The following is a 27,267-nucleotide window of genomic DNA, read 5'->3' on the forward strand; positions in this document are numbered from 1 at the left end:
TTGTTACACCATCATAGCCATCCTGCCTGCCATTGTGCTTGGCAGATAGGATAGCTACAGGGACTTGAGCTTGTGTGCTTTGACTTCGCACACAGCACAAACAGGGGCTGTGTCTTGGAAAGCCACAATACAAACCTGTATATTTCCTGAATGCATATTTACACAGAAATGGAGTTGATATAGGCTAATGGATAAATATTGTTCAACAATATCTAGAAACTTCAGTGTTAGGTTTGAAACTGAGTCCTTACTATTCCTTCTTCCTTTTGTCACCAATATTTGTTTTATTTTTATTCATTTCAACATGAAACATAATAAAAGAACACCTAACCCAGGCCCTAGGACCCCTTAATAAATGACAGCAAGCCAACAATCTTCACAAAGAAAGCCAGTCCCTAAAACTGAAATTTTCTTATCTAAACACCCCCAAAAAAACCACACTCCCACCAGAGCCTCAGACTTCCCCAGACATCTGCCCAAATAGCTGGACTTTTCAGTATACTCTAAAGGTCAACAACCAATTAGGACTGTTTCAGACTAATCAGAAGAGTGAATTCCATAGTTGAGGTCCCTCTTTAAGAGTACCAGTCTTCTCTTCCATATCCCATGGGAGTACCAGCTTGAGCACCACTGAACTGTTGAACAAACTCTTGAGAAGAGAGACAGTTTATCAGGTTTATTAAGTTATGTGGTTTTCTGTCAGTGCAGTGTAATATTACTTTACGAAACCTGGTATTGGCACATTCCAGGCACACTGGCACATTACTTCGGGATTGTACCTCTGTGTCCAATACTACATTACAATCAGAGGGCCTGAGACTAGTGAATGGACTTTCAAAACAAATGAAAGGAGTAGCTTTTATGTCAGTTCTCTGAGCTTTCTTTGTGGTGAAATTCGATGTATGTGTTTCCTGTGACTAATGTTAGGGGCCAAACTCTACTTCCAGTAAAACCTGTGAACCCTACTGAAATCAAATCAGCTACACAGATTTAGCTGACAACAGAGTTTGTCCATAAGTGTTTAATTTGGCTGTGATGCTGGTGATTATGTATTAAGGGGAAACACCACCCTTTTATATTTTTTAATAAATTCATCTATAGTGTGTGATTTACACAAGTACCTCCTTTGTGTCCAGCACTTGGATATTTAGAGGAACTACCTGTGATCTATAGTTAAAGTACAATACTGAGAGTCAGGCTACCTGAGTTCTATACTTGGGTTGGCTATAGACAGTTTGTGATGTAGAGAAAGCCACTTAATCTGTGCATAATTTTTCTCTTGTGTAAAATAGAGACAAGAATACTCCCCAAGTCCTAGGTATTTTGTGAGGCTAAATTCTGTTGTGCTCGGAGATCTTGAGGATACATCATATGGTGAGGTGTTTACATCGCCTTGTTAGTCATCTGGGGGTCATTTGAACCACCTCAGCATATGCTAAGTTGTTCTTTCCTTTTGTCATGATGTATTTCCCATATTCCTTTCAACACTGCCCGTTCTACCACTTCATTCTTTAAGTGGAATTACTATAAATTCCTTTTGCTCTATGGAAGAATACCAGAGTGATACAAGTCAGGCTGCTTTGTCATTTGCATATTTTTGTCTGACCAACTTACAACCAGCTATTAACATGCCACTGGCTGAGGCATCCTGCCATTTGCTCACTGAATTTAACACAGTACCCTGTGTTAAGGAAAAGTTATACACAGGGTACTGTACGCTAACTTCAAGAAGTTGCCCAAACATACATTATTGTGTTTCTAGGGCCAGTTTTTTCTCCTTAGTGAGCACCCCAAACAGGGCAAAAACAGAGAACTGCAGGTTCTGCAGGTGCAGTTCTAATGTACAGAATGGGCAGGCTCAAGTCCACATCACCAACTTGCAGGAGAGAAGAGATCCACGGGTTTCCCTGTGCCCAACAGCCGTGGAGTTTGGGAGATGGGGAAGGGGAGTAATAGAAGTGAGTCCAGTGTATCCATGATTACAATGAGCCTCTGGTTGTTCTCACCTACAAACATAGACACAGGAGGAACACAGGAATCATGAATACATCTGATGCCTTTAGGCCTAGAGAGGAGGATACCTAAGTTCTCCCACAGACCCCATGAATCTCCTTGATACATAGCCCAGGGCCGCCCAGAGGATTCAAGGGGCCTGGGGTCTTTGGCGGCAGGGGGCCCCCGCTTCAGCGATAATTCGGAGGCAGGGAGTCCTTCCACTCCGGGCCACTCCGAAGACCCGCGGCGGGGACCCCCCCACCGCCCAAAACCCAGAGTGGAAGAAGCTCCGGAGGCCCAGGCCCCACGAGAGTTTTCCAGGGCCCCCGGAGTGAGTGAAGGACCCTGCTCCAGGGCCCCCGAAAAGCTCTTGGGGGGATCCTGGGGTGGGGCCCGGAGCCTGGGGCAAATTGCCCCACTTCCCCCGCCCCCGGGTGGCCCTGACACAGCCTGTTTATTCTCAGGACTTAATTCCTAGAACTAAATCATATCATTTTTTAAAAGAAAGGAAAATTATCCTTTTAGGAACATATGTTTACTGAAGCCAATATGTTATCCTTTCCTTCTCCAGTAACTTGCTTACCAATATTTATTGCACTTTCTGCACACCATCTCTTTAGTTCATCTTTATCTAAAAACAGATATTTTATTCACTTTCTAGTTCAATTTTGTTGGGAAATTGCTTGGACCAAGAGGAAACTCCTTGAAGAGGTTACAAGAGGAGACAGGTGCAAAAATGTCGATCCTGGGCAAAGGTTCCATGAGGGATAAAGCTAAGGTATTGTACATGAATTCTGATCTTAATGTTAAGCGTACATAAAGTTATATATAGTGCACTCTTCTTAAAAGGTTAATTTACATTAAAAGTTACTAATTAAATTTTAGTAAAAAACTATTCTCACGTCTATCTTCTTCCGGCAATGGTTTGTTTGTGAAGCTTACTGCTATAATTTGGACATGTGTAAATGTGCTATGTGTAGTTTTATTCTTGTCCTCCATGCTGTTTAATATTTGTCTGGGGATGTTGCACTTTTCCCTTTTGAATATTTATTAGATAAGACATATTTGAAACAAAGAGTTTCAACAGCCTTGAAGAAAAAATTTAAATAGCACTGAAAGGAACACACCATATGGCACATGTTTCATCCTTGCTGTTTGGAATGTCCACTTGTTCGTGTCACTCCTCTGTAAGATGACTGTTTATAAAACTAAAGCAACTTTATTTAACTCTGAATGAAAGAATGTGACTTTATACTGTTAGTGTACTTTATCATCATACAGTCTGATCTCGCTTCAACAAGCAAATAGTATCTGTTCATTCCACTGATCTATATTTTACATTGACATATCTTTCAGTGGCTCTCTCTGTCACCAGTGCTATTTGTTTCAGCAGTTAAAATGGCAGGGCCAGGATAAAATAAAAACTAACCAGCATTCTACTATTTTTATGAGTGACATTATTTGGTTTTGGTGACTCATTTTTTTCCACATCGCCGGTCACATTGGTATTATCAGACCATTGGCAAAATTAAAGAAACGAACAAACAAAGAGATGAACCATCCAATACAATGCTATTGATATGAATAATATTATCCCTAGAATTTATAGCCAAATTTCCCACATAAAATGTATTTCAATTTGCCACAGATTTCTTTAAGATATTGGTCACAGAAGGACTTTAATTATCTATTTGACAATCTCATTTTTATGGCTTTATTTTTTTTATGGCTTGATTACATCAAAGAGTTTATTTTCAGTTATTGACAAGTAGAATATTTTATAATCTTTGAACCTGCTTCTGGTACTGTAAAAATATTGCTCTCCAGATCAGTAAATGCATATGCTGCTGACGTGGCAATAATGTACATTTATATTGTGTGTGCCAGCTCCTTGCCCAGCTACTCATTCAGATTATTATTGCCAAGAGCAGGAATGACCTGAACAGGGGCGAGTGAAAGGCCTGTTAGATCAGGAAGTGTTCGGACATAAACAGGCAGACTAAATCCTCTGAATCTTAGACCAGCCTCCTCACCTAGCATGTCTCATGAATCTGATCTGACAATCCAAGATATACTAGACATTACTCCTTACTGCATTAGACAACACAAAGGGCTGGATTCTATGAGCTGCTGAGCACTGCAGCAAAATCAGAATTCAAGGTACCCTTCCTCCTTGGAAAACAAGACAGAATCAATGTTCTGGAATTGAGAATGGACATCATGGAAACTCAGTTCCATGAGACTGTGATGTACGATATGTTGTTTCAAAGTATGGCAGTGATGAAAAAATTGTAGTAAGACAGGCCATCCTAAGTGACTGTCTGTTTAACCTTGCCATAATGACTGAAAAGAAAACAAAATCCCCAAGTAATTAAAATGAAAGATAAAAAAATACCTGAAACACATGAATCGTTACCAGGATCCAATGAGAGGAAACTGGGGACAACTAATGGTGACTGTATAGCCAAAGTAGTTCTCTCAGACAGGATGTGCCAGGGACAGATCCTGGAAAAAATTGGTGGTGGAGGGGTAGGACTTTATTATGAACAGAAACAATAGCCTAAGCCTTGCTATGCGGAAAAGGAGGGGTGGGGAATTGCCATTTTCAAACAAGCTTTCTTGTAGGAAAACATCCACTGGTCTCCTTTATACAGTAAAACTGAGCTTAAATATTTATCATTAGATTCGGCTCTGGCTTTTTGCACCATTCTGGATATAGTTGCCGAGATCAAGGCTTAAAAAACTCCCCAAGGATTCCCCAGGCTGGGGGAATCTCCAAACAGCTCCTATGTGACCTCTCTCTCTCAGCTCCTAGCAGTAGATGGCACAGCCTGGGTGCCACCACTGCTGCCTGATACGTGGCTGTTAGAATAGTCCATTAGGTGTGTAGACAGCTGTGCATAGGGTAGAGCAGCTGACTAGATTAAAGCCACCTTTGTCCTCGTCTTCTCCAGTCCTCTGCTGGCTGCAGCTGGACTGAATCAGAGTACTGGGAACATAATTTTTGTGATATGACTGTTGGAAAAGATGAAAAATGTACCTGCTCTGAAGTCCTTAAGCACATATTTTAAAGAGGACTTATCTGCTGATTTGCCCTTTCCAAATTGATGAGCGTCTATGATAAACAAATATTGAAATGATGGAGTTGTCAGAGAATTTATGTGTTTCACATGGAGGAGGAATGAGAAATTGGAGGACTTGACAGTGGGGAGATTTGTGCAAATGAAATAATGAATACGAAGCAGGAAAACATACAGAGAAGGATGGGAATAACATTGTAAATAGATTATGAACATAGGCTACAAACAAAGGACCATAGTGTGCCTGGCCCTTAGTAAGAAGGCTCTTCCTTTCTACCCCAGCCCTTTTGTACAGTTACAGCCCATGAACTCAGACAGCACAAGAACTATAACAAGGCTAGTGCCCAGAGTGGTGCTATCTATAGTAAATGGGACTGGGAGGGGTCATCATCATCAGTGTTGCAAATCCCAGAGAGATGTAGCTTCCTTGCAGATTGAGCACTACCTAGATCAATCTCTAGCTAGGTTCTTAACAGGGCCAGTGCAACCATTTAGGTGACCTAGGTGATCGCCATGGGCACTAGGATTTGGGGGGCACCATTTTCTTTGGCAGTGACTGCGGCAGCCGGATCTTTGGCCACCCCGGTTACAGCTGGCACTTAGGCAGAGGGAGCTTGGGCAGGGGAGCGCGGGGAGGGCCGCCTGCAGCAAGTAAGAGGTGGGGTGGAACACGGGAACTCCCCGCTCCAGCTCACCCCCGCCCTGCCTCCTCCCCGAGCACACCGTGGCCGCTTCACTTCTCCTGCCTCCCAGGCTTGCGGCACCTAAGTTGATTGGTGCCACAAGCCTGGGAAGCAGGAGAAGTGAAGCAGCAACAGCGTGATTGGGGAGGAGGCAGGGCAGGGAAGGGGTGAGCTGCTTCACTTTTCCTGCTTCCCAGGCTTGCCGCAAGGGGGGTGCCTCAGGGCGGAAGGGGGGAGCTGCCTTGGAGGAGGTGCCTCAGGGTGGGGTCACGGGGGGGAGGGCGCAAGGTGGAAGTTTCACCTAGGGCACGAAACATCCTTGCTCCGGCCCTGGTTCTTAAGAAGCTTTGGCTGAATGTTCTGTCTGTGTTTGTCATTGGTGGTCTTATCGTGCCACAGAAACCTTTTGCATCCACGTGACAACCTAACATGTAGCAAGAACTGGAAAGGGTGGATAGGGAGAAATCCTGCTCCTTCATCAGCCTGTGGGTGTTATTCTGTCCTAAAAGGTGTTTGTGCACAAATACTGCACTATGTAATAGAGCAGGGGTAGGCAACCTATGGCACAGGTGCTGAAGGCAGCACACAAGCTGATTTTCAGTGGCACTCACACTGCCCGGGTCCTGGCCACCAGTCTGGGGGGCTCTGCATTTTAATTTAATTTTAAATGAAGCTTCTTAAACATTTTAAAAACCTTATTTACTTTACATACAACAGTTGTTTAGTTATATATTACAGAGTTATAGAAAGAGACCTTCTGAAAACGTTAAAATGTATTACTGGCACGCGAAACCTTAAATTAGAGTGAATAAATGAAGACTTGGCACACCACTTCTGAAAGGTTGCCAACCCCTGTAATAGAGTATTGCTGTGGCCATGCGCAATCCCAGTGCATCAGAAAGCATTGTGCCTCAACTGGGCACACTGCCTCAAAGGGTATCCCCTGCCCCACACAATGTATGTGTGACTCCTCGTGCAGGACAAATCCATTTAAAATAGGCAATAAGAGAAACTCAAAATGAAGAAGGTGATCAGTTTCAAATGTACACTGTGTACCGTAGAAATTATGCACCTGCCACAGGAAGTTGTGCTGGGAACTGTGGGATAAGCACCCAGAGGGCAATGCTATGGCAACAGTATAGCAGAGCATTAATGGGCAACAGTTCTTTACCCAGTCAGCATAGCAAGAGTGGATACCCTGCACTTTTGTGATTAAACTGATACCACTGGTTTAATTAGCAACAGTTCAATTTTCTGTGATAGATGCAGCCTAAGGGGACAGAGTAGCATAATTTTGGACTAAAATAGCTCCAGTTAACACAAGAAGTTGCAATTACAATTGGAAGCAGAGGGGGTAAGGTTGTCTTGTAGATGCACTTTTCTCTTAGACTGGTTACCCAGAACTCTGGCTTTAATGTTGACTCTACTCTAAATCACTGAATTTCAAAATGTTTAGTATCTAAATAACAGAGTATATTTTTGAATTGACTACAGAAGGCGTTACCTAACACGATGGATGCAGCACTGATCAGTGTGAATTGTGTCCATCGTAAGAGAACAGCCAGTTTCCAATGAGATCTTATGACAGGTTGAAATAACAGGCTCTCCATACTGAGAACTCTAATTATTTTGCTGACTCATATGATGCTATTATAGCTTGTTACTCCTGTAGTGGTATAGTATTATACACATGCAAATTTATTCATTAGAACTGATAGTGATGAGATTAAACATAGTCATACTAAATTGCCCATCTTTTTGTTCTTTTTTCCCCCCTTCTTCCAATTCACGCTGCGGCGGGGAGCCCAGAGCCTTTTAAATCCCAGCCGCGGCAGGGAATCAGAGGGCTCTGGGCTGCCCGCTGCGGCGAGGAGCCCAGAGCCTTTTAAATCCCAGCTGCGGCGGGGAGTCAGACGGCTCTGGGCTGCCCGCTGCAGCGGGGAGCCCAAAGCCTTTTAAATCCCAGCCGTGGCCGGGAGTGCGGCGGGGAGCCCAGAGCCTTTTAAATCCCAGCTGCGGCCGGGAATCAGAGGGCTCTGGGCTGCCCGCTGTTTATACCCGGCGTATAAGACGGGGTTGTTTTTTAGTATAGAAAGTCGTCTTATACGCCGGAAAATACGGTATGTCAACAGTGTTCAGGGCTCTGGGTAGGCATTCTCTGGTGAAGAATTTTAAATCTAAATAAATATATAGCCAAAATACAGAAGGCAGAACAATTAAATTACAAAACAGCTCCCAGCACCTTAGTAGTATTCACAGATATTCCAAAATCTTTCCAAAATCTTTTACTTAAACCATGATTTTTGCTTCAGAAGGACAGGATTTGGAAGTAAATCTGTAATTTCTTAGGTCTGGTCTACACTGGGGGGGGTGTGTCGAACTAGCGAATAGCATAGCTGAAGTCGAACTACCTTAGTTCGACTGATTTACCCATCCAGACGCGGCGGGGTCAAACTCCGCGGCTCCAAGGTCGACTCCGCCACTGCCATTCATGGTGGTGGAGTTCTGGAGTCGACTGGAGTGCGTGGGGAGTTCGAACTATTGCGTCTTGATTAGACGCGATAGTTTGAACTCCAAGAAGTCGAACTCACCGCGTCGACCCGCGTGGTAAGTATGGACCTACCCTTAGGGCTGGTCCACACTAAGAAACGGGGTCGAACTAGGGTACGCAAATTCAGCTACGTGAATAGCGTAGCTGAATTCGAAGTACCCTACTTCGAATGACTCACCCGTCCAGACACCACGGAATCGAAGTCCGCGGCTCCAAGGTCGACTCCGCCACCGCCTTTTGCAGTGGTGGAGTACCGGAGTTGACCTTGGTGCTTCCGGAGTTCGAACTATCGCGTCCAGATTAGACGCGATAGTTCGAACTCCAAGAAGTTGAACTCACCGCGTCGACCCGGCTGGTAAGTGTAGACTAGCCCTTAGATATAACAGATCTTGTCACACAGGCCAGTGAGCTCTCATTCATAGGTATTAGTTTAAAATTTAAATGATAATTACAGTACTTGAGTTAAATCCTCTGGATATCATTGGGTTAATTGCTCCCTCAATATAAATTATTTTGTATTTAGACAAACTCTGTTGGCTCTAATTTGTATTTTGTACACTTTTTTTTTAATTCATTTCATCCAGTGTTTAAATATTCATGTATTTTTTCTTCAAGGTGTTTGGAAGGTGCTCTCCCCTTCCACGGTACTATTTCCTTAAACTGGAGAATAAGCATTCGGTGCAGCATAGAATTTCACCATGGAAGCTACTTGTCCATCTTTGAAGTCTTTGTCAGTTATTGAATTAACTTTTAATTGCTTTCCTATTCAAGTTTCAGGTACTGTTTATAATAATGTACTACAAATGGGGGCTTTTCATTAGAGAAGAGGCAAACTGAGTAAAAATATTGCATTGCACCTAATGAATCAAATACTTCCCACTCCACCAAGGATAGAGATGACCCTACACACACAGAAGAACCACTAGCAGAGCAATAGAGTGGCAGTGCAGCTACTAGGCACCAAGCTTTCAGATTGAACATAGCATCACAGAAATGTAGAGCTGGCTAGGACCTTGAGAGGTTATCTAGCCCAGGCCGCCATCCTCAGGCAGGACCAACTAAACCTAAACCATCCCTGACAGGTGTTTGTCCAACCTGTTCTTTAAAACCTCCATATATGGGGATTCTACAACCTTGCTTGGATGCCTATGTGAAAGCTTATCTACCCTTATAGTTAGAAAGATTTTTCCTAATATCTAACCTAAATCTTCTGCAGATTAAGTCCATTACTTCTTTGTCTACCTTCAGTGGACATGGAGAACAATTGATCACCGTCCTCTTTATAAACATCCCTTATCATATTTGTATTTCTTCACACAACGCATAGTCAACCTGTGGAACTCCTTGCCAGAGGATGTTGTGAAGGCCAAGACTATAACAGGGTTCAAAAAAGAACTAGATAAATTCATGGAGGATAGATCCATCAATGGCTATTAGCCAGGATGGCAAGGAATAGTGTCCCTAGCCTCTGTTTGCCAGAAACTGGGAATGAGCAACAGGGGGTGGATCACTTGATGATTACCTGTTCTGTTCATTCCTTCTGGGGCACCTGGCACTGGCCACTGTTGGAAGACAGGATACTGAGCTAGATGGACCTTTGGTACGACCCAGTATGGCCATTCTTACGTTATGTTCTCAGTATTATCAGGTCCCATCTCTCAAGGCTAACTTTTTTTAACCTTTCCATGTCAAGAAGAATGGACTTTTTTTTGTCTTGACTGCTGTAATACAACTGTTCTAATTGAGTGACTGTTCCACCATCGATGCTCCATCTTTCTTTCTTGCCACTTCTATTGTGTGTTTTCCATATGCCATGTTTACCTGTACTGGCTTTAGTATAGTGCTGATCACCATAGCACGTGTTTAGCTCACAAAACTCCTGAAGTACAAATGTATGATTATTCCAATTTTATAGATGGGCCTCTGAGCCTTAGAGGGCTATTTTCTACAAGAGGTTCTGGTCCTAATCCAGCAAAACTCTTAAGCATGTGCTTAAAACTAAGCACATACTTAAGTGCTTTGCTGGATTAATATTGAATCCAAAGAGATAAATTGACTAACACACAGGAAATCTGTGGAGGATTTGGGAACAGGTCTCAGGACTGTTGTGTCTCCACCCAGTGCCTTAACCACAAGACCATCCTTTCTCTTTCTTTGGGACAGCAGATGATTATATCTTTACATTAAACCATCAGCAGAGCGCCGTAATGCCTGAGCAGTAAATTCTCTCAGAGGATTCTGGAACCTCACCAGTTTTCTGGGAAGACCACATAAAAGAGTTGCCCTGCCCTACAGGAGAGAAGAAAGCCTATAAGTGCAATCCAAAGAAGATGATGATCTAAGTATAATACTATGTCCTATTCCCAGGTTTTATTGAAAAATTAGATCCAGACTGGGCATGCTGGCATGAGTTGAGGCAGAAACTATATGGTTAAAATGGCCTTGATTCTCCACTGCTTTGCACTTTCTAGTCATTTACACTAGTGCAAGGTGAGTGTGGAAATGGGTGTGTAACTACCAAATCAGAACAGTAGCATTTTACACCCACTTTGAACAGGTGTAAGTGACAACACAAAGTGCAAGGTAGTGCTGTATCAGATACATTGGGCCAGATTATTTTCTCATACCAGTTTTAAACCTGTTTAATTTCATTTACTTCACTGGAGTTACTTAGAATTTATACATAAGTGAGAGATTCTGTCATTCCCAAGAGAATGTTTCTACTTTTTTATTTGTAAATATAAGTTGGGATATTTAAAAAAAATAGTTCTAAAAACACAGACTACCACCCCGTTATTTTTAACCCTCTTGGAGATGTGATCTGGAATGTGTTCAATTATCCCTGAAATATTTTTTCCCTCAAGTAAGACATTTTTGCTCCATTGAAATAAATTTTCCATCATCTTCAATTGTAAAGTTACTGAGAGAAAGGAAAACTATGTGAATTACTGGATTTAGAGAACTGGCTCACATCCAGAGGCTTGAATAGGTAATTTTGGAACACTAAATTTTGTTCACCTTTTCAAATTTTCTGTTGGTTTTCCCTACAGATTTGATTTCTATGGCATATGTAATATGTAAAGGTAATATTGACTTGGCTATTATTACCTCAACAGACATGCTCTCTTTGAGTTTGCAGCCATTGTATCCCAAGAGCAGTTTTAGCTTCTGTCATAAACAGATAGTTAAGTGTTAATGCCTCTTTTACCTGTAAAGGGTTAAGAAGTTCACCTAGCCTAGCTGACACCTGACCAGAGGAACCAATGGGTGAACAGGATGTTTCAAAAGGAAGGAGGGAAGTTCCCTTTGTCTTGGTCAGTTTCAGTTCTGGCTGGAGTGGAAAAGATCAAGGAACCAGCCTCTTATCAGCAGGGCCGGCTCCAGACCCCAGCACGCCAAGCGTGCGCTTGGGGCGGCGTGCCGTGGGACGGTGGCAAGCGGCTCCGGTGGACCTCCCGCAGGCATGCCTGCGGAGGGTCCGCTGGTCCCGCGGCTCTGGTGGACCTCCGCAGACGTGCCTGCGGTGGGTCCGGTGGTCCCGGGGCTTCGGTGGAGCATCTGCAGGCATGCCTGCGGGAGGTCCACCGGAGCCGCTTGCCGCCGTCCCGCGGCACGCCGCCCCAGCAGACCCTCCGCAGGCACGTCTGCAGGAGATCCACCGGAGCCGCGGGACCGGCGACCGCCAGAGCGCCCCCCACGGCGTGCTGTGCTGCTTGGGGCGGCGAAATTCCTAGAGCCGCCTCTGCTTATCAGAGAAGTAAGTTTTAGAAAAGAATAAATAGGTTTATGTTTATTTTCTTTTGTGACATTGTCTTTGTGCAATTAGAGGAATAATCAAATTGGGGATTCTTTTGTGTAGTAAGTTTTTGCCCAGGGGAACATCCTCTGTGTTTTGAATCTGTTGACTGTGAGAGTAGCTGGTATGCTAATCTCTCCCAGAGGTTTTTTTCTTTTACCTTTCTTTTCTTTAATTAAAAGTCTTATTTTTAAGAACCTGATTGATTTTTCCTTGTGTTAAGATCCAAGGGGATTGGGTCTGGACTCACCAGGAATCAGTGGGGGAAAAGAGGGGGGATCCAAGGGGTTTGATCAGGGTTCTCTGGGAAATTGGTGAAGAAATCTCTCAAGACTATCCAAGGAAGGGAGTTAGTACTTGGGAGTGGTGGCAGCAAAACCAGATCTAAGCTGGTAATTCAGTTTAAGGGTTCACATGCAGATCCTCATATCTGTACTCTAAAGTCCAGAGTGGGGGTGAAACCTATGACAGCTTCAAGAGCAGGATTAGGCCCTTTCTATGTCTTCTAACTATGAGTTGATTGAACAGTAATGTCCCAACCCAATTAAGCACATTCTTGCCTGCTTAAATATGGCCACAAGTTCTGGGTCACTTCTGTGAGGTCCTCCAAACCACACAAAAAATCCACTGCCCCTATCCACCAAAATTTAGGATCACATACAATGACCATCAAATGAAACTCCAGTGATTTGTTCTCATTTTAATGAGATGAAACAGGACTGTTAGCACCACCCCCCATTCTCAAACGTTATCTGTCAAGGAAACAAAACACATTCCATAGACAAAATGACACTTCCAATTTTTCTCCTCTAGACAACCAAAATTGTTGCTCTTTTGCTCTCTGTCAATCTTTCTGGCTCCTATTCTTACGTTGGGTTAAGCACCATCTGAATGATCATTTATTTTAAATGTTAAAAGAATCTTTCAAAGGTTACACTTCACATGTAAAAAATAATGATTTTACAACCATTTGAACCTCTTCAGCCACATTTTCAGAACTGTTTTCTATTTATGAGTGTGTAACTTTGCCTATGGAATCATTCGTGGTTTTGATGTTTTCCACACTTTCACTTTTGCAACAAATATCACAATGTACATGTTTAAACTCCATATTAAACACATGAAGTTTGTTTAGGTATTAGTCACCTCCTTTGATTAGTAAGGGAATCTCTCAGAGGCATAGGAATCTCTCAGAGGCATAGGACCTCAAGCTTGGTCCCACTGCGCTCAGCGGCAGCTTTGCACATAACACAGGAACCAGGGGTCATCCAATGAAATAAATAGGCAGCAGGTTCAAATCAAATAAAACAAAGTACTTCTTCACACAATGCAGTCAGCCCATGGAACTCTTTGCCAGAGGATGTTGTGAAGCCAAAATTATAACTGGTTCAAAAAAGATTTAGATAAGCTCATGAAGGATGGATCCATCAGTGAATTTTAGCCAAGATGGTCAAGGATGCAACCCCATGCTCTGGGTGTCTCTAAGCCTCTGACTGCCAAATGCAAGGACTGGCCAACAGGGGATGATCACTTGATAATTGCCCTGTTCTGTTCACTGCCTTTGAAGCACGTGGAATCGGCCACTGTCGGAAGACAGAATGCTGTGCTAGATGGACCACTGGTCTGATGCAGTATAGCCATTCTTATGGTTGCTTATGATTACCATTGGCTTCAGTGGACACAAAATTCCACCCATAATATTTTACTGTGTGGGAAGATGAAGTTCAGAAGAAAAATGTAGATGTTTGCCTATTAATTCTGAGATAGTAAGGTATTATCATTAGTATTTATTATCTGTATTACCACAGTGTCTAGGAGTCCTAGTCATGGACCAGGGCTATATTGTGCTAGGTGCTGTACAAACACAGAACAAAAAGACAGTTCCTGCCCCAAAGAATTTACAGTCTAAGTACAAGACAAGCGCTAATAGCTGGATACTAACAGAGGACTACAAGAAAACAAAGAAACTTTATTGGCAAGCACAATAGGCAGTGGTATGAGCATACCAGCAGACTAACCATATGAAGTGTTTTGTAAGCATCATGGCAAACAAGTTTTGAGGAGGGTTTTGAAGGAGGATGCTGAGTTTGTTTTGTAGATGTTTACAGGGAGCTCTTCCCTATCAGGAGGGACAGCATGGGAGAAAATTTAATAAGTAGGCTATTGAGGCTGGCATCATAGGCCCAATCGGAGGTGAGAGCCAACATCTCAATAAGCAAATAAGAGATGATAGGATGGGGCTAGTTAATGAAGGGCCTAGAAAATGAAGATAAGCAGCTTATCTGTGTGTTAGAGAAGGGGGGCAGTGGAGAGATGCAAAGAGAGGGATGACGTGATCAAAGCAACAGCTAGGAAAATGATCATTGCAGCAGCATTCTGAATGGATGTGAGCAGGGCTAGGTTTCCTTTGTCATGATAAAATAAATTTGTTAGTCTTTAAGGTGCCACAAGTACTCCTGTTCTTTTTAAAGATGGTGCAGTAATCAAAGTGTAGATGAGAGTGTAGATGAGAGTGTGTGAATGGATAGAAAGGCCGTATCTTAGAGATGTCATGCAGAAAAAATCAGCAAGGTTTAAACAGACTGGATGTGATGTTCTAGAGAGAGACCTGAGTCTAAGATGATGCCCAGGTTTAGGGCCTGAGTGACAGGCAAGAATGGTGATGTTGTCCACAGTGATCAAGAAAGGAGGTAGCAAGGAGTACTTGCGGGAGAGAGAAGAGATTAAGAACTCTGTTTTAGCTATGTTGAGGTGTCAGAAACACATGTTGAGACAATTTAGCTTGGACACAAGGAGACCAGTCTGGTTTAGGTGCAGAAGTTCAAGCACTGATGCACTGGAAGTCACAGAAAGTCTGAGTGATAGAAGGTGGAGGTGGACTGATGGGTGGTGCTGAAAGATACAAAGTGATAGTCAGAGAGGGGGAACTCCACAACAGAGATATCAGAGAAAGAGAGAGAGAGCAGGGCTAGACACTACATGTGTCATAGGGAATAAGCCATGTGCGCCACTTTAAATATTTTCTACTAAATTGATTCATGAAGTAATATAATATTTCCATGTTATTAATGGTGGCATTTTCAAAACTGAATAACAAAGAGGGCAACTGAACCTTCTCTGAAGAATTACATACTCTAGGGCTGGTACTTTAGAAAATTACATTGTTCTATGAGGACACTCTTCAAAGAATTATATCAGACGTTGAACAGATGCTGAAAGATCCCTATTTTATTACTGATGCAACACAGTGGTGATATTAAAAGTCTTCATCTCCTCCCTCGCATCTGATGTTAGAATAGACTCTCATATTTCACAGTTCTGTCAGTATAGTTGTGAGACTCATATTGCTGTTTCCAAAAAAGGCTGGCTACTTGTTTTTTTGTTTTTATACTGATAAATTAAACTACTGCCATGAGGCCAAGTCCCAAGGTGGTTCTTTAGGGTTTTTTTCTGTTCCAAGTAAAAACTGATGAAAGACCTCAAGATTGGCCTTTTATGGTTTTCTACAGAGTCTCCAGTGTGAGAAACAGAATGCATAGATTCTAAGGCCAGAAGGGACCATTGTGATCATCTAGTCTGACCTCCTGTATAACACAGGCCACAGAACTTCCACAAAATGATTCCTAGAATGTAGCTTTTAGAAAAAAACATTCAATCTTGATTTAAAAATTGTGAATGGTGGAAAATCAACTATGACTCTTGATAAATTGTTTCAATGGTTAATAACTCTCATTATTAAAAATGTACGTCTTATTTCCAGTCTGAATTTGTCTAGCTTCAATATCCAGCCATTGGATCATGTTATGCCTTTTTTCTGTTAGACTGAAAATCCCATTATTAAATATTTCTTGCCCTTGTAGCTAGTTCTACCCTGTAATCAAGTTACCCCTTAACTTTCTCTTTGTTCAGCTAAATAGATTGAACTCCTTGAGTCTATCACAATAAGGCATGAGTACCTTACTGCTCTATCTTATTTTCTTTTTTTTCTTTCCCCTCAGTGCACATATTTCTTTCTCTGCTATTAAAACCCTTTGTGTCTCCTCCACCATTCCCTTTCTTGTTATTATAGTGGTACTGAGTGCAGATGAGCCAATATGTGATAAAGCTCAGGTCAGTCACATTCAGATAAGATTCAATAATGTTATATATCCCTGGCCTAGTGAACAAGAGTTAGGAATTCATGCTTCAGTAGAAATCTGTTCCATGAGAGTCTAGACTTCTTAAAAAGAGGGAATTAAGGGGAAACATATTGGGTCAACCAACAACTGGCATATGTGTGATGCAACTCTTTACTAACATGACTTTACTAACACAATGTCCTGCTTGGTTCAAAGAGTGGTGTGTGCTTATAAAGACAGTGTTTCTAAAGGAGCATCAAAGAAGACATTTTGCATAGCAAAAGGAGGTTCTCAAAGAAGTGTCAGGATGTTCTTTTGAGAAAGGAAGTGATAGTTATTCCCTAGAGAGTAAAATGCTCTTTATTTTTTGTTTTGCCTATTTGTAACAATTCCATCTCAGTAAGACATTGGCGTGAAAAGAGCTTCATGAAATACATGGCTATGTTTACAGTCATGTATTTTCACTGGTTTTCTGTTGTATGTTGTAAACCTTGTTTGACAGCACCAGATATATAAATAAAGCACCATGTATCTGATATACAGTGAAATATATGTTCTAAATTGGAGATGAGTGCCTGCATAAACCAGATCCAACTTTTCTCTAGTTTGCTCCACTGTGGAGTGAATTAAAATGCTCGATTCAAACTCTCCTGAATTTTGAACTTTGAAATCTAGATCTGTGTTAAACTCTTTCAAATTTCAGACCACTTTGAACTGGTGGGCGAGAGTCTCAGCTGGTGTAAACTAGCATAGTATCATTGGCTTTAATGTCTATCATGGTCAATCTGTTATCTCCTACCAGCATTACATTCTTACCTCTATTCAATCCACTGGTGACTTTTCCCACTGACTTGAACAGGAGCAGGATCAAGCCCTAATGGCCTAATCAATGTGAGTTTTTGGAGCAGGTCATAAGTTCTGTTACATTTTTTTTTTAAAAAGCCTGAAACAGTATCAGACAGGGAGAGAGCGAGAGAAAACTGAGAGACAGAGAAAGCATGGGTATCTGAACTTGATGACTTAGAGCAGTTTTGGGGACTGTAGATCTTTCTTGCTGATGGCTTTTCCCATCTGTACTTCTGCAGACTAGTAATTTATATTCCAAAATATTTTATTTATCTGCACGGGGCTCCATAAAGGCTAGTTTTGATCTTGCTGGGTTTTGTTTTACGATAATTGTTCTTGCTGTTTTACATATAGATAAACACAGAAATGACTGTTTTGAATTATTTGCAGCAATTATGTTAAATCCCAGTTTTCCATGCATAATGTTATCTGTACTCCTGAGGACCATGATAAATACTTTTAATATTCTTTAATGGGTTACTGTTACAAGAAATTTTGCACTGCCACAATAGAGACAGCATTACATTAAATTAAATTACAGTGCACACAATTAAATAGAATAATGAAAAAAATCAGACTTGAAACAACAGCTCTTTGGAGCCCTCTGAAATCCGATTCCTTGATAAACATAATAGGAGAAGCTGGTGAGTGAATTTAGATAGCTAAGGTAGATATTATTGCATTTGTAATATCTCCATCGGGGATTAATGTTCTCTTATTCAGGGACATTGATTAGCCTCTAGATTATTTTTCTGATTGATTACTGTTGTACTGTAGTGTCCCTTCTTCATATATCTAACCAGAATCAATATAACTTATAGCTATAACTTCATCTTGGCACAGTTATGGTGCAATCTGCAGTAATTTGTGGTTTCTCAATAACAGTTTTAAAGAAAATGTGCACAGTCTGTTACTTCTGCTTGTAGCCATACATTACTAGAAAAAAAATTAACTTACTTGCATCTTCCCTGAAGAAGAGAAATATTAATTTTACATACATTGTGACATGAGAATCTTTTCAAGGAAATTGGAGCATGAGCTTTAATTTTATTTTCTAGAAAGTAGTTAGAAAAGTGCAGCTTTGAACAGTCATTCTTTTGAATGACTATAGCAAAAAAGAAAAGAAAAGAAAAAAGCAATATATTTTTTCACTGATCAGACAATATTTGAAAATACTTTTTTTTCTTTTCAAATATTTTTACTGGAGATAGGCTTGAATTGAATCCCTAGCTACGGTATGAACTCAGAAATAGAAGTCAGTAGGAACCCAAGTTCTAGTCCTGGTCCAGCTGGTGACTTCCCTTATGGCCAGGGGTGGCTCCAGGCCCCAGCACGCCAAGCGCGTGCTTGGAGCGGCAAGCCACTGGGGGCGCTCTGCCGGTCACCACAAGGGTGGCAGGCAGACTGCCTTCGGCGGCATGCCTGCAGAGGGTCCGCTGGTCCTGCGGCTTTGGCGGACCTCCCGCAGGCATCCCTGCGGGAGGTCCGCCGAAGCCGTGGAACCAACGGACGCTCCGCAGGCAAGCCGCTGAAGGCAGCTTGCTTGCCGTGCTTGGGGTGGCAAAATGCCTAGAGCCGCCCCTGCTTATGGCTTTGGGAAAGTGACTTCATTTCCCTGGGCCTTGGATTCCCCATTGTTAAAATGATTATAAGAATACTTACCTACTACTTTGGAGGGTGTTGTTAGCATTAATTAGTTAATACCTACAAAGTACTTTACAAAAGCTACATATTAGAACTACTCTTAAGTCAACATTTTTGTGAAGCTCAGAGCAAGTGGAATGTTGTGGCTGGCCCTGTTCTTCATAAATTGCTGGTCAAAGCTCTGGACTTCAACACCCCTGACCTTTAACAAAATGTACATCTAGTGCCAAGGGTTGAAACTTGGGCCCATGTTTATTTTTATTCTACGTTTAACAGGTTTTTTCCCCAAACCTTCTTTTTTTTATTGGCATATTTTATCCACAGATAAGGCTAGTTCCTCAGCAGGTGTAAATCCACTGCTTTTATTTACAGTTTGGAAAAGATTCATGTGAGCAAGAAGGACAAAGCTCCATGCCAAAGACATCCTACCGTGGGGCAGTGCATTGTCTATTAAATACCTCAGTCTTAGAGCATTTTATCTTCCTAGAGCAGGGGCTCTCAGGACAAATTATTTGGTGACCTCAGTGTGCGGCCACCAACTCTTGTTGTTTGCGCCCATACACTTTTCCCTAAAATACTTAATAAACTATAGGAAAAGAAAATAAATGTGCACATATACACATTCAAATCATTTAATTTATTTATTGCTCACTAGTAAGTCTGTTGTGAAAAGTGATGTTAACAAACATACAGATATCACTTTTCACAGTTGACTTACTCAGCCCTGGCAAGCCTGGGGACAAATTTAGCCATGGATGGTGTGGGGGAGGTCCAGGGGAGGCAGCTAGGGCCAGGGGAAGCAGCAGGAGGCTGGAGCCTGAAGCACTGCAGCTGGGGGACAGAGCCCGAAGCCACATGGCTGAAGCCTGGGGCCTGCCACCACGTAGCCAGAGCCAAGATCTGGAACCCAAAGCCCCGTGGCCAGAGCCTGCCACCCTGCCACCCAAAAGCCTGAGCCCTGCTGCCCCTGGGAAGGTGGGGAACTCACCGGTTGCCTGCTCCTCCAGTGTTGTGCCCCAGGTGACCCCTCCTGGTGGCTCTAGCAACCAACACGAAGGTGGTGCATCCAGGAACACGGCTCTGCCTTCCCCCCCCAGTCACAGGCCAGGAGGCTGTGGCTGCAAGAAAAGCCCCTGATGGCCACATGCGGCCACAGTGGCCGCATTTGAGAAATACTGTCCTAGAGTGACTGTACAGCTGATGTCCATGTAATCCCAGTTCTTGGGGGCATAGTTGGTATTGCCTTTAAGTTTTTTTTTCCTGATCTGGTGCCAATCTACCTACTCCCCTCCTCTTCACACTATTCCTCCCCCACCCACCAAAAAAACCCTACTAGAAACAATCCTATTTAACTAGTTGTGATTGTTTGGGTTTAAGGCTTTTAATTTCCCCCTAACACCTAGACCCTGAGATCACAAAGCAACTTCATGAAACTTAAGCATGTCCTTAACTTTAAACACGTGCATCACTGAATTTTGGCCTTAATGGGAAGTTACTATGCTTGTTATGATGTGCAACTTCCACCAGAGTGCCCCTCATGTTGTGAGGTGGGGTGCTATCACTCTACTGTCCCCTTGTTCATCCTGATTCCACAATGGTTTGGTTCGTCTGTGGCCTCCAGACAGATCACGTCTCAGTCCATTCCTTTCCCTTTCCAGGGTTAACAGAAAAGTCCAAAATAAAAGAACACAAAGTATAGTGGCCACCAAGCTGGCCCTTGGCCACTGTCTGGAACACATAGCTCTTGGCCTCTTTCACTCTAGACACCTGTACTTCCCCTCTTGATGTGGGAAGAGGTAGGAAAACCTAGGCCTACCCTCTCCTCTGGGTTCCAGCCCTGGGGCCCTCTTTGAAGCAGCTGATGATTTTTCTTCAGTCCAGAGGTGGGAGAAGCTCACCTTTATAGATTCCCAAGGCCAGAAGAGACGATTGTGATCATCTAGTCTGACATCCTGCGTACGACAGGCCATAGAACTTCCCCAAAATAACTCCTAGAGCATATCATTTAGAAAACATCCAATGTTGATTTTAAAATTACCAGTGATGGAGAATACATCACAACCCTTGGTACGTTATTCTACGGGTCAGTTGTTTTCACTGTTAAAAATGTATGCCTTTTTTGTAGTCTGAATTTGTCTAGCTTCAACTTCCAGCCATTGGATCTTGTTCTACCTTTCTCTACTGGACTGAAGAGCCCCTTATCAAGTACTTGTTCTCCATGTAGGTACTACAAACTATAATCAAATCATGCCTCCCGCCTTCCTTTTGTTAAGCAAAATAGATTGAGCTCCATGCTCACAATAAGCATGGGAGGTGCATATCCTAGGCTGTAAGAAGCTGTGCCTCCCCAAACAGCTCCGTGTGGCCCTGTCCACACTCCACCTGGAAGGTCCCCTCCTGATTGCCCTTCCTCCTTCACTCCAGACCAGGCAGGCTGGCTGCTCCTCTTCAGAGAAGCGTGCTGGGGCCAGGGGCGGGGCTAGGTCTAGGGTGGCCACAGCCGGGCTGTGGACAGGACTTGGGGTGGCTGGGGCCGCCCAGTAGTGGGGGGGCATGCATTGGGTCCACACCGCACAGCAGGGGAGGGGGAGATTGAGGCTGGAGGTGCCGCACAACATCCACCCGGCACTCGGTGGCAGGGCTGGTGGCCATGAGGCGGGGGGCAGGCTCTGGACTCTGTCGGGAGAAGAAGGGAGGGAGGGGTGGGGCTGGTCAGGGGCTAGCCTCCCCGAGCCAGTGGGTCACCCACCCCCCATGACTAAAAGGCAGGTTTTCTATTCCTTTAATCATTCTTGTGGCTCTTCTCTAAGCCTTCACCAATTTATCCACATCCTTCTTGAATTATGGGCAACAAAACTGGACCCAGTATTTCAGCTGTGGTCGCACCAGTGCCAAATACAGAGGTAAATTAACTTCTCTGCTCCTACTGGAGATTCCCCTGTTTGTTTCTCCAAGGTTTGCCCCTGAACATGGGCCTGAGGTTTGAGGGTAGGTGTGTGTGCCAAGGTGCCAGTGGCACAGGGGGAGCTTGAGCATCAGCGGGGGTTGAGGAGGGTGGGGGGCAGACATAGATCAACCCCCATAATATTTCCATTGTGCATGCCCGAGCCCCTTCTGTCTCCCTGGTTCTGCTGTCCCAGCCTCAATCTCCTTGCAACTTTCCTGGGCTGCTTCTATCTTTGCCCTGCTTGTCAGTGTCTTCACTAGCCTGCAGACTCCTGCACCCCCACTGTCATGGGGTATGGTCACCCCTTAGGGGCACCTCCTCCTGGCTGCTCAGGGGAATAGCTACACTCATGTCTGACACCCCCTTCTGCCACTCATTCATACGCCTTGCCACCTCTCTGTCTCACTGTGACTTGGTGCTCTGGCCAGGTCACTATAATCCTTCCCTTCCTGGGTATCAAAGTCCTACTGGATGACCATCCTAGGCAGTCTTCTCTCCTATCTGGTCTGTGCCACCTCCCCAGTGGTTGGCAACGGGCCCACCCATTGCCCCAGGTGTTGACTGAGGGACCCTAGAACCAGCAGCTAAGGTCTGCACAGTCCCCAAACTAGACACTGTTGCCCTAGGCTGCTCCTACTTCACGTCTATGAGGCTCTTTCTCCACCCTTTTCTGGGTTGCCCTTCATGCCAGCCCAGGACACCAGGGCTTCTATTCTTCCTCTGGTTTCCTCCTTTTCTGCTCTATAGCTAGAAAATGAGTGTAGGACCCCCACACCACAGTCCCTCCTTCCGCTGCCAACTTCCTCACTTTATCATAGCCCCACCATTTCCTTCTTATCTGGGCTCTATTCCCAATCAGTGGTTACTTATCCAGCCCAATTCCATTCTGGTGTGGCCCATCAAGTTAAGTGGCCCCCGTCTCCAGCTCATTTACCCTTCTGAGGCTGGTGTAGGGTGAACATCCCATCACAGCCACCTTGAATTTGTGCTTCCTCATGTCTTCTTCTTAGCCAGTTACTCAGGTGCTTCCTTGAAACTGCTTCCAGGCTCTCTGGGAGCATCAGGAATGGATTTTGAACAGTTGCTTTGTCTCTTGCCTTAGAGCAGGGGTGGGCAAACTTTTTGGCCCGAGGGCCACATTGGTATTGTGAAACTGTATGGAGGGCCAGGTAGGGAAGGCTGTGCCTCCCCAAACAGCCTGGCCCCTGCCCCCATCTGTCCCTTCCCGCTTCCCACCCCATGACTGCCCCCCACAGAACCCCTGACCCATCCAACCCCCCCTGCTCCTTGTCTCCTGACCCCCTTCCTGGGACCCCCCCCGCCCCTAACTGCCCCCCGGGACCCCTCCTGCTCCCTGCCCCCTGACTGCCCTGACCCCTATCCACACCCCTATCCCTAACTGCCCCCTGGGACCACACCCCTATCGACCCCCAAGCTCCCTGTCTCCTGACAGTCCCGCCCCACTCACACCCCCATCCTCTGATAGCCCCCTGGGATTCCCACGCCTATCCAACCACCCCGTTCTCCATCCTCTGACCGCCCCCCCGAGAACCTCCACCCCATCTAACTGCCCCCTGCTCCCTGTCCCCTGAATGTCCCCCAGGACTCACACCCCTTACCATGCTGCTCAGAGCAGCAGAGCTCGCAGCCCTGCCGCCCGGCCAGAGCCAGCCACACTGCCTGCACTGCCCGGCAGGAGTAGAAGGTGGCCTAGGGTGACCAAATGCCCTGATTTTATAGGGACAGTCCTGATTTTTGGGTCTTTTTCTTATATAGGCTCCTATTACCCCCCCACCCCTGTCCCAATTTTTCACATTATCTGTCTGGTCACTCTAGGTGGGCCAGAGCGCTGGTGGTGCAGTGCGCTGTGGCTGCGGGGGAGGGGGTACAGCAGGGAGGGGCCGGGAGTTAGCCTCCCTGGCTGGGAGCTCAGGGGCTGGGCAGGATGGTCCCGTGGGCCAGATATGGCCTGTAGACCATAGTTTGCCCACCTCTGCCTTAGAGCAATCAGTATCTTCCTCTTTCAGACAGGAATTCCCACAGCATTCCTCCTTGGAGCTAGGGTTTACTTTATTAAGGTATATCTGATCTGTTGCTGTCATTAATTTGGTTCTTGGATTATTTATATTGTTTGAATTTGCATTTCACTGTAGGGTTTTTGTTCCTATTCTTTTTCTCATCCCCCTGGTAAGCCCTTCTATATTATAAAAGGAAGTCAGTGCAGTTTCTCACATTTTTTGGAAGCTTCCTCTTTCCATACCACAACCCTTATATTGCCTACGCTATGGACCCGTTCTCCAGTGGCTAAGGGTCAGAGTCTGTGGTAGTAGACCTGAATACCTCTTACTCCAAACCCCATTATCATAGTCCTGAGCCCTTGCCACAAGACAGTGCTGAAAGTGAAGAGCAAGTGATGTGAGGTGTTTCCATTTACTCAGATTGGGTGAATGGGAACAATTTCCAATTTTGCTTAAGTTTTGTGGTTGTTATCAAGATTTCCAGTATTACTTTTTATCCTCTTAATATCTTGCCTAATTTATTCATGAATATACTGGCATGACATACAGGTGTTTGCCTTGGGCTGTATTTTGACAGCCCAAGTCAGAGTCACTATATACACAAAAGTGTAAGCTTTTTTCATAAGGAAAAAAGAGGGAGAATTAAATAGGAGGAAAAATCATTCATTTGCAACTTATGGTAGCTAGCTATGAGAATGTGTTTTATAAGGAAATGAGTAACCAAAATGATTAATAAATGATAGGTTGTAAAAGCTGTTTCATAATTATAATATTCAGACAGTTCGTCTAAAAATGTAGTAAGCAAATTGCTTAACTGTACTTAATATTTAAGTTCATGTACAAAAGACAACTACAGTGCCTAGTACATGCCCCTCTGCTATGTACATCGGCCAAACTGGACAGTCTCTAAGGAAAAGGATAAATGGACACAAATCAGATATTAGGAATGGCAATATACAAAAACCTGTAGGAGAACACTTCAACCTCCCTGGCCACACAATAGCAGATCTTAAGGTGGCCATCCTGCAGCAAAAAAACTTCAGAACCAGACTTCAAAGAGAAACTGCTGAGCTCCAGTTCATCTGCAAATTTGACACCATCAGCTCAGGATTAAACAAAGACTGTGAATGGCTTGCAATTACAGAACCAGTTTCTCCTCCCTTGGTTTTCACACCTCAACTGCCAGAACAGGGCCTCATCCTCCCTGATTGAACTAACCTCATTATCTCTAGCTTGCTTCTTGCTTGCATATATAAACCTGCCCCTGGAAATTTCCACCACTTGCATCTGAAGAAGTGGGTATTCACCCACGAAAGCTTATGCTGCAGAACGTCTGTTAGTCTATAAGGTGCCACAGGATTCTTTGTTGCTTTTACAGATCCAGACTAACACGGCTACCCCTCTGATACTTGACACCATGCAAGGCACTGCATTTAGCCGTATGGAGTGGAAATCCATCAACCTCATGAAGAAACTTGCACAAATACAGACAGACATCATCTTCCTTTCCAAATGCAAACGGATGGACATCATACCAAATGGACTAAAGGTAAAAAATCCACTGCTATCTACATACTACACAGACCACAGTGAGAGATTATGCCATACTCTATCAAAGAAACTGAGGAACCACTTGATCAGCCTCCTATACAGCAAACAGGAAAACATCAAAAAAGAGCTCTCCAACCTGGAGACTCTCATCTATAACCAAACTTCCATACAAACGGACTTCACTAAAATAAGACAGGAGATCTACATCACTCACTTCACCTCTCTACAAAGGAAAAAGGACTGTAAGCTGTCTAAACTCCTACCTGCCACATGGGGCCACAACCGTGGTACCCCTAACCCACCCAGCAATATCGTCAATCTATCCAACCACACACTCAGCCCAGAAGAAACGTCTGTCCTATCTCGGGGACTCTCTTTTTGCCCTGCCACCCCCACCAACATGATACAGTTCTGCGGCGATCTGGAAGCCTACTTTCGCCGTCTCCGACTCAAAGAATACTTTCAGGACAACACTGAACAGTGCACTGATACACAGTTACCCTCCCACCAACAGCACAAGAAGAAGAACTCCACATGGACTCCTCCTGAGGGTCGAAATGACAGTCTGGACCTATACATTGAATGCTTCCGCCGACGTGCACAGGCAGAAATTGTGGAAAAACAACATCGCTTGCCTCATAACCTAAGTCGTGCAGAACGCAATGCCATCCACAGCCTCAGAAACCATCCTGACATTATAATCAAAGAGGCTGATAAAGGAGGTGCTGTTGTCATCATGAACAGGTCTGACTACCAAAAGGAGGCCGCCAGACAACTCTCAACACCAAATTCTACAGGCCACTGCCCTCAGATCCCACTGAGGAATACACTAAGGAACTGAACCATCTACTCAGGACACTACACTAACACCGGAACAAATCAACATACCCTTAGAGCCCCGACCAGGCTATTCTATCTACTGCCCAAAATCCACAAACCTGAAATCCTGGACGCCCCATCATCTCGGGCATTGGAACTCTCACTGAAGGACTGTCTGGATATGTGGACTCTCTACTGAGACCCTATGCCACCAGCACTCCCAGCTATCTCCGTGACACCACTGATTTCCTGAGGAAACTACAATGCATTGGTGACCTTCCAGAAAACACCATCCTGGCCACCATGGATGTAGAGGCTCTCTACACCAACATCCCACACGCTGATGGAATACAAGCTGTCAGGAACAGTATCCCTGATGATGCCACAGCACAACTTGTTGCTGAGCTCTGTGCCTTTATCCTCAGACACAACTATTTCAAATTTGATGACAATATATATCTCCAGATCAGTGGCACCGCTATGGGCACCCGCATGGCCCCACAATATGCCAATATTTTTATGGCTGACCTGGAACAACGCTTCCTCAGCTCCCGTCCACTCACGCCCCTTCTCTACCTACGCTACATTGATGACATCTTCATCATCTGGACCCATGGGAAAGAGACTCTGGAAAAATTTCACCACGATTTCAACAGCTTCCACCCCACCATCAACCTCAGCCTGGACCAATCTACAGGGGAGGTCCACTTCCTAGACACTACGGTGCAAATAATTGATGGACACATTAACACCACCCTATACCGAAAACCTACCGACCGCTATGCCTACCTTCATGCCTCCAGCTTCCATCCCGGGCACACCACAAGATCCATTGTCTACAGCCAAGCACTGAGGTACAACCGCATCTGCTCTAACCCCACAGACAGAGACCAACACCTACAAAATCTCCACCAAGCATTCTCAAAACTACAGTACCCACATGAGGAAATAAGGAGACAGATCAACAGAGCCAGACGTGTACCCAGAAGCCTCCTACTACAAGACAAACCCAAGAAAGAAACCAACAGGACTCCACTGGCCATCACATACAGTCCCCAGCTAAAACCCCTCCAGCGCATCATCAGGGATCTACAACCCATCCTGGAGAATGATCCCACACTTTCACAGGCCTTGGGTGGCAGGCCAGTCCTCGCCCACAGACAACCTGCCAACCTGAAGCATATTCTCACCAGTAACTGCACACCGCACCATAGTAACT

General features: G+C 44.3%; 1 protein-coding gene across 1 annotated transcript in view; it reads left to right on the forward strand.

The window, feature by feature from the left end:
* Window positions 1–27,267, forward strand: part of KHDRBS2 (KH RNA binding domain containing, signal transduction associated 2) — a 548,941-nt gene that overhangs the window by 218,578 nt on the left and 303,096 nt on the right. The window contains exon 3 of the mRNA XM_039528488.1: window positions 2,657–2,773. Coding sequence (XP_039384422.1) covers window positions 2,657–2,773 — 117 coding nt within the window. The remainder of the gene's footprint in view (window positions 1–2,656; window positions 2,774–27,267) is intronic.

Source organism: Mauremys reevesii, linkage group 3 (genome assembly GCF_016161935.1).
Source record: "Mauremys reevesii isolate NIE-2019 linkage group 3, ASM1616193v1, whole genome shotgun sequence".
Taxonomy (NCBI): Eukaryota; Metazoa; Chordata; order Testudines; family Geoemydidae; genus Mauremys; species Mauremys reevesii.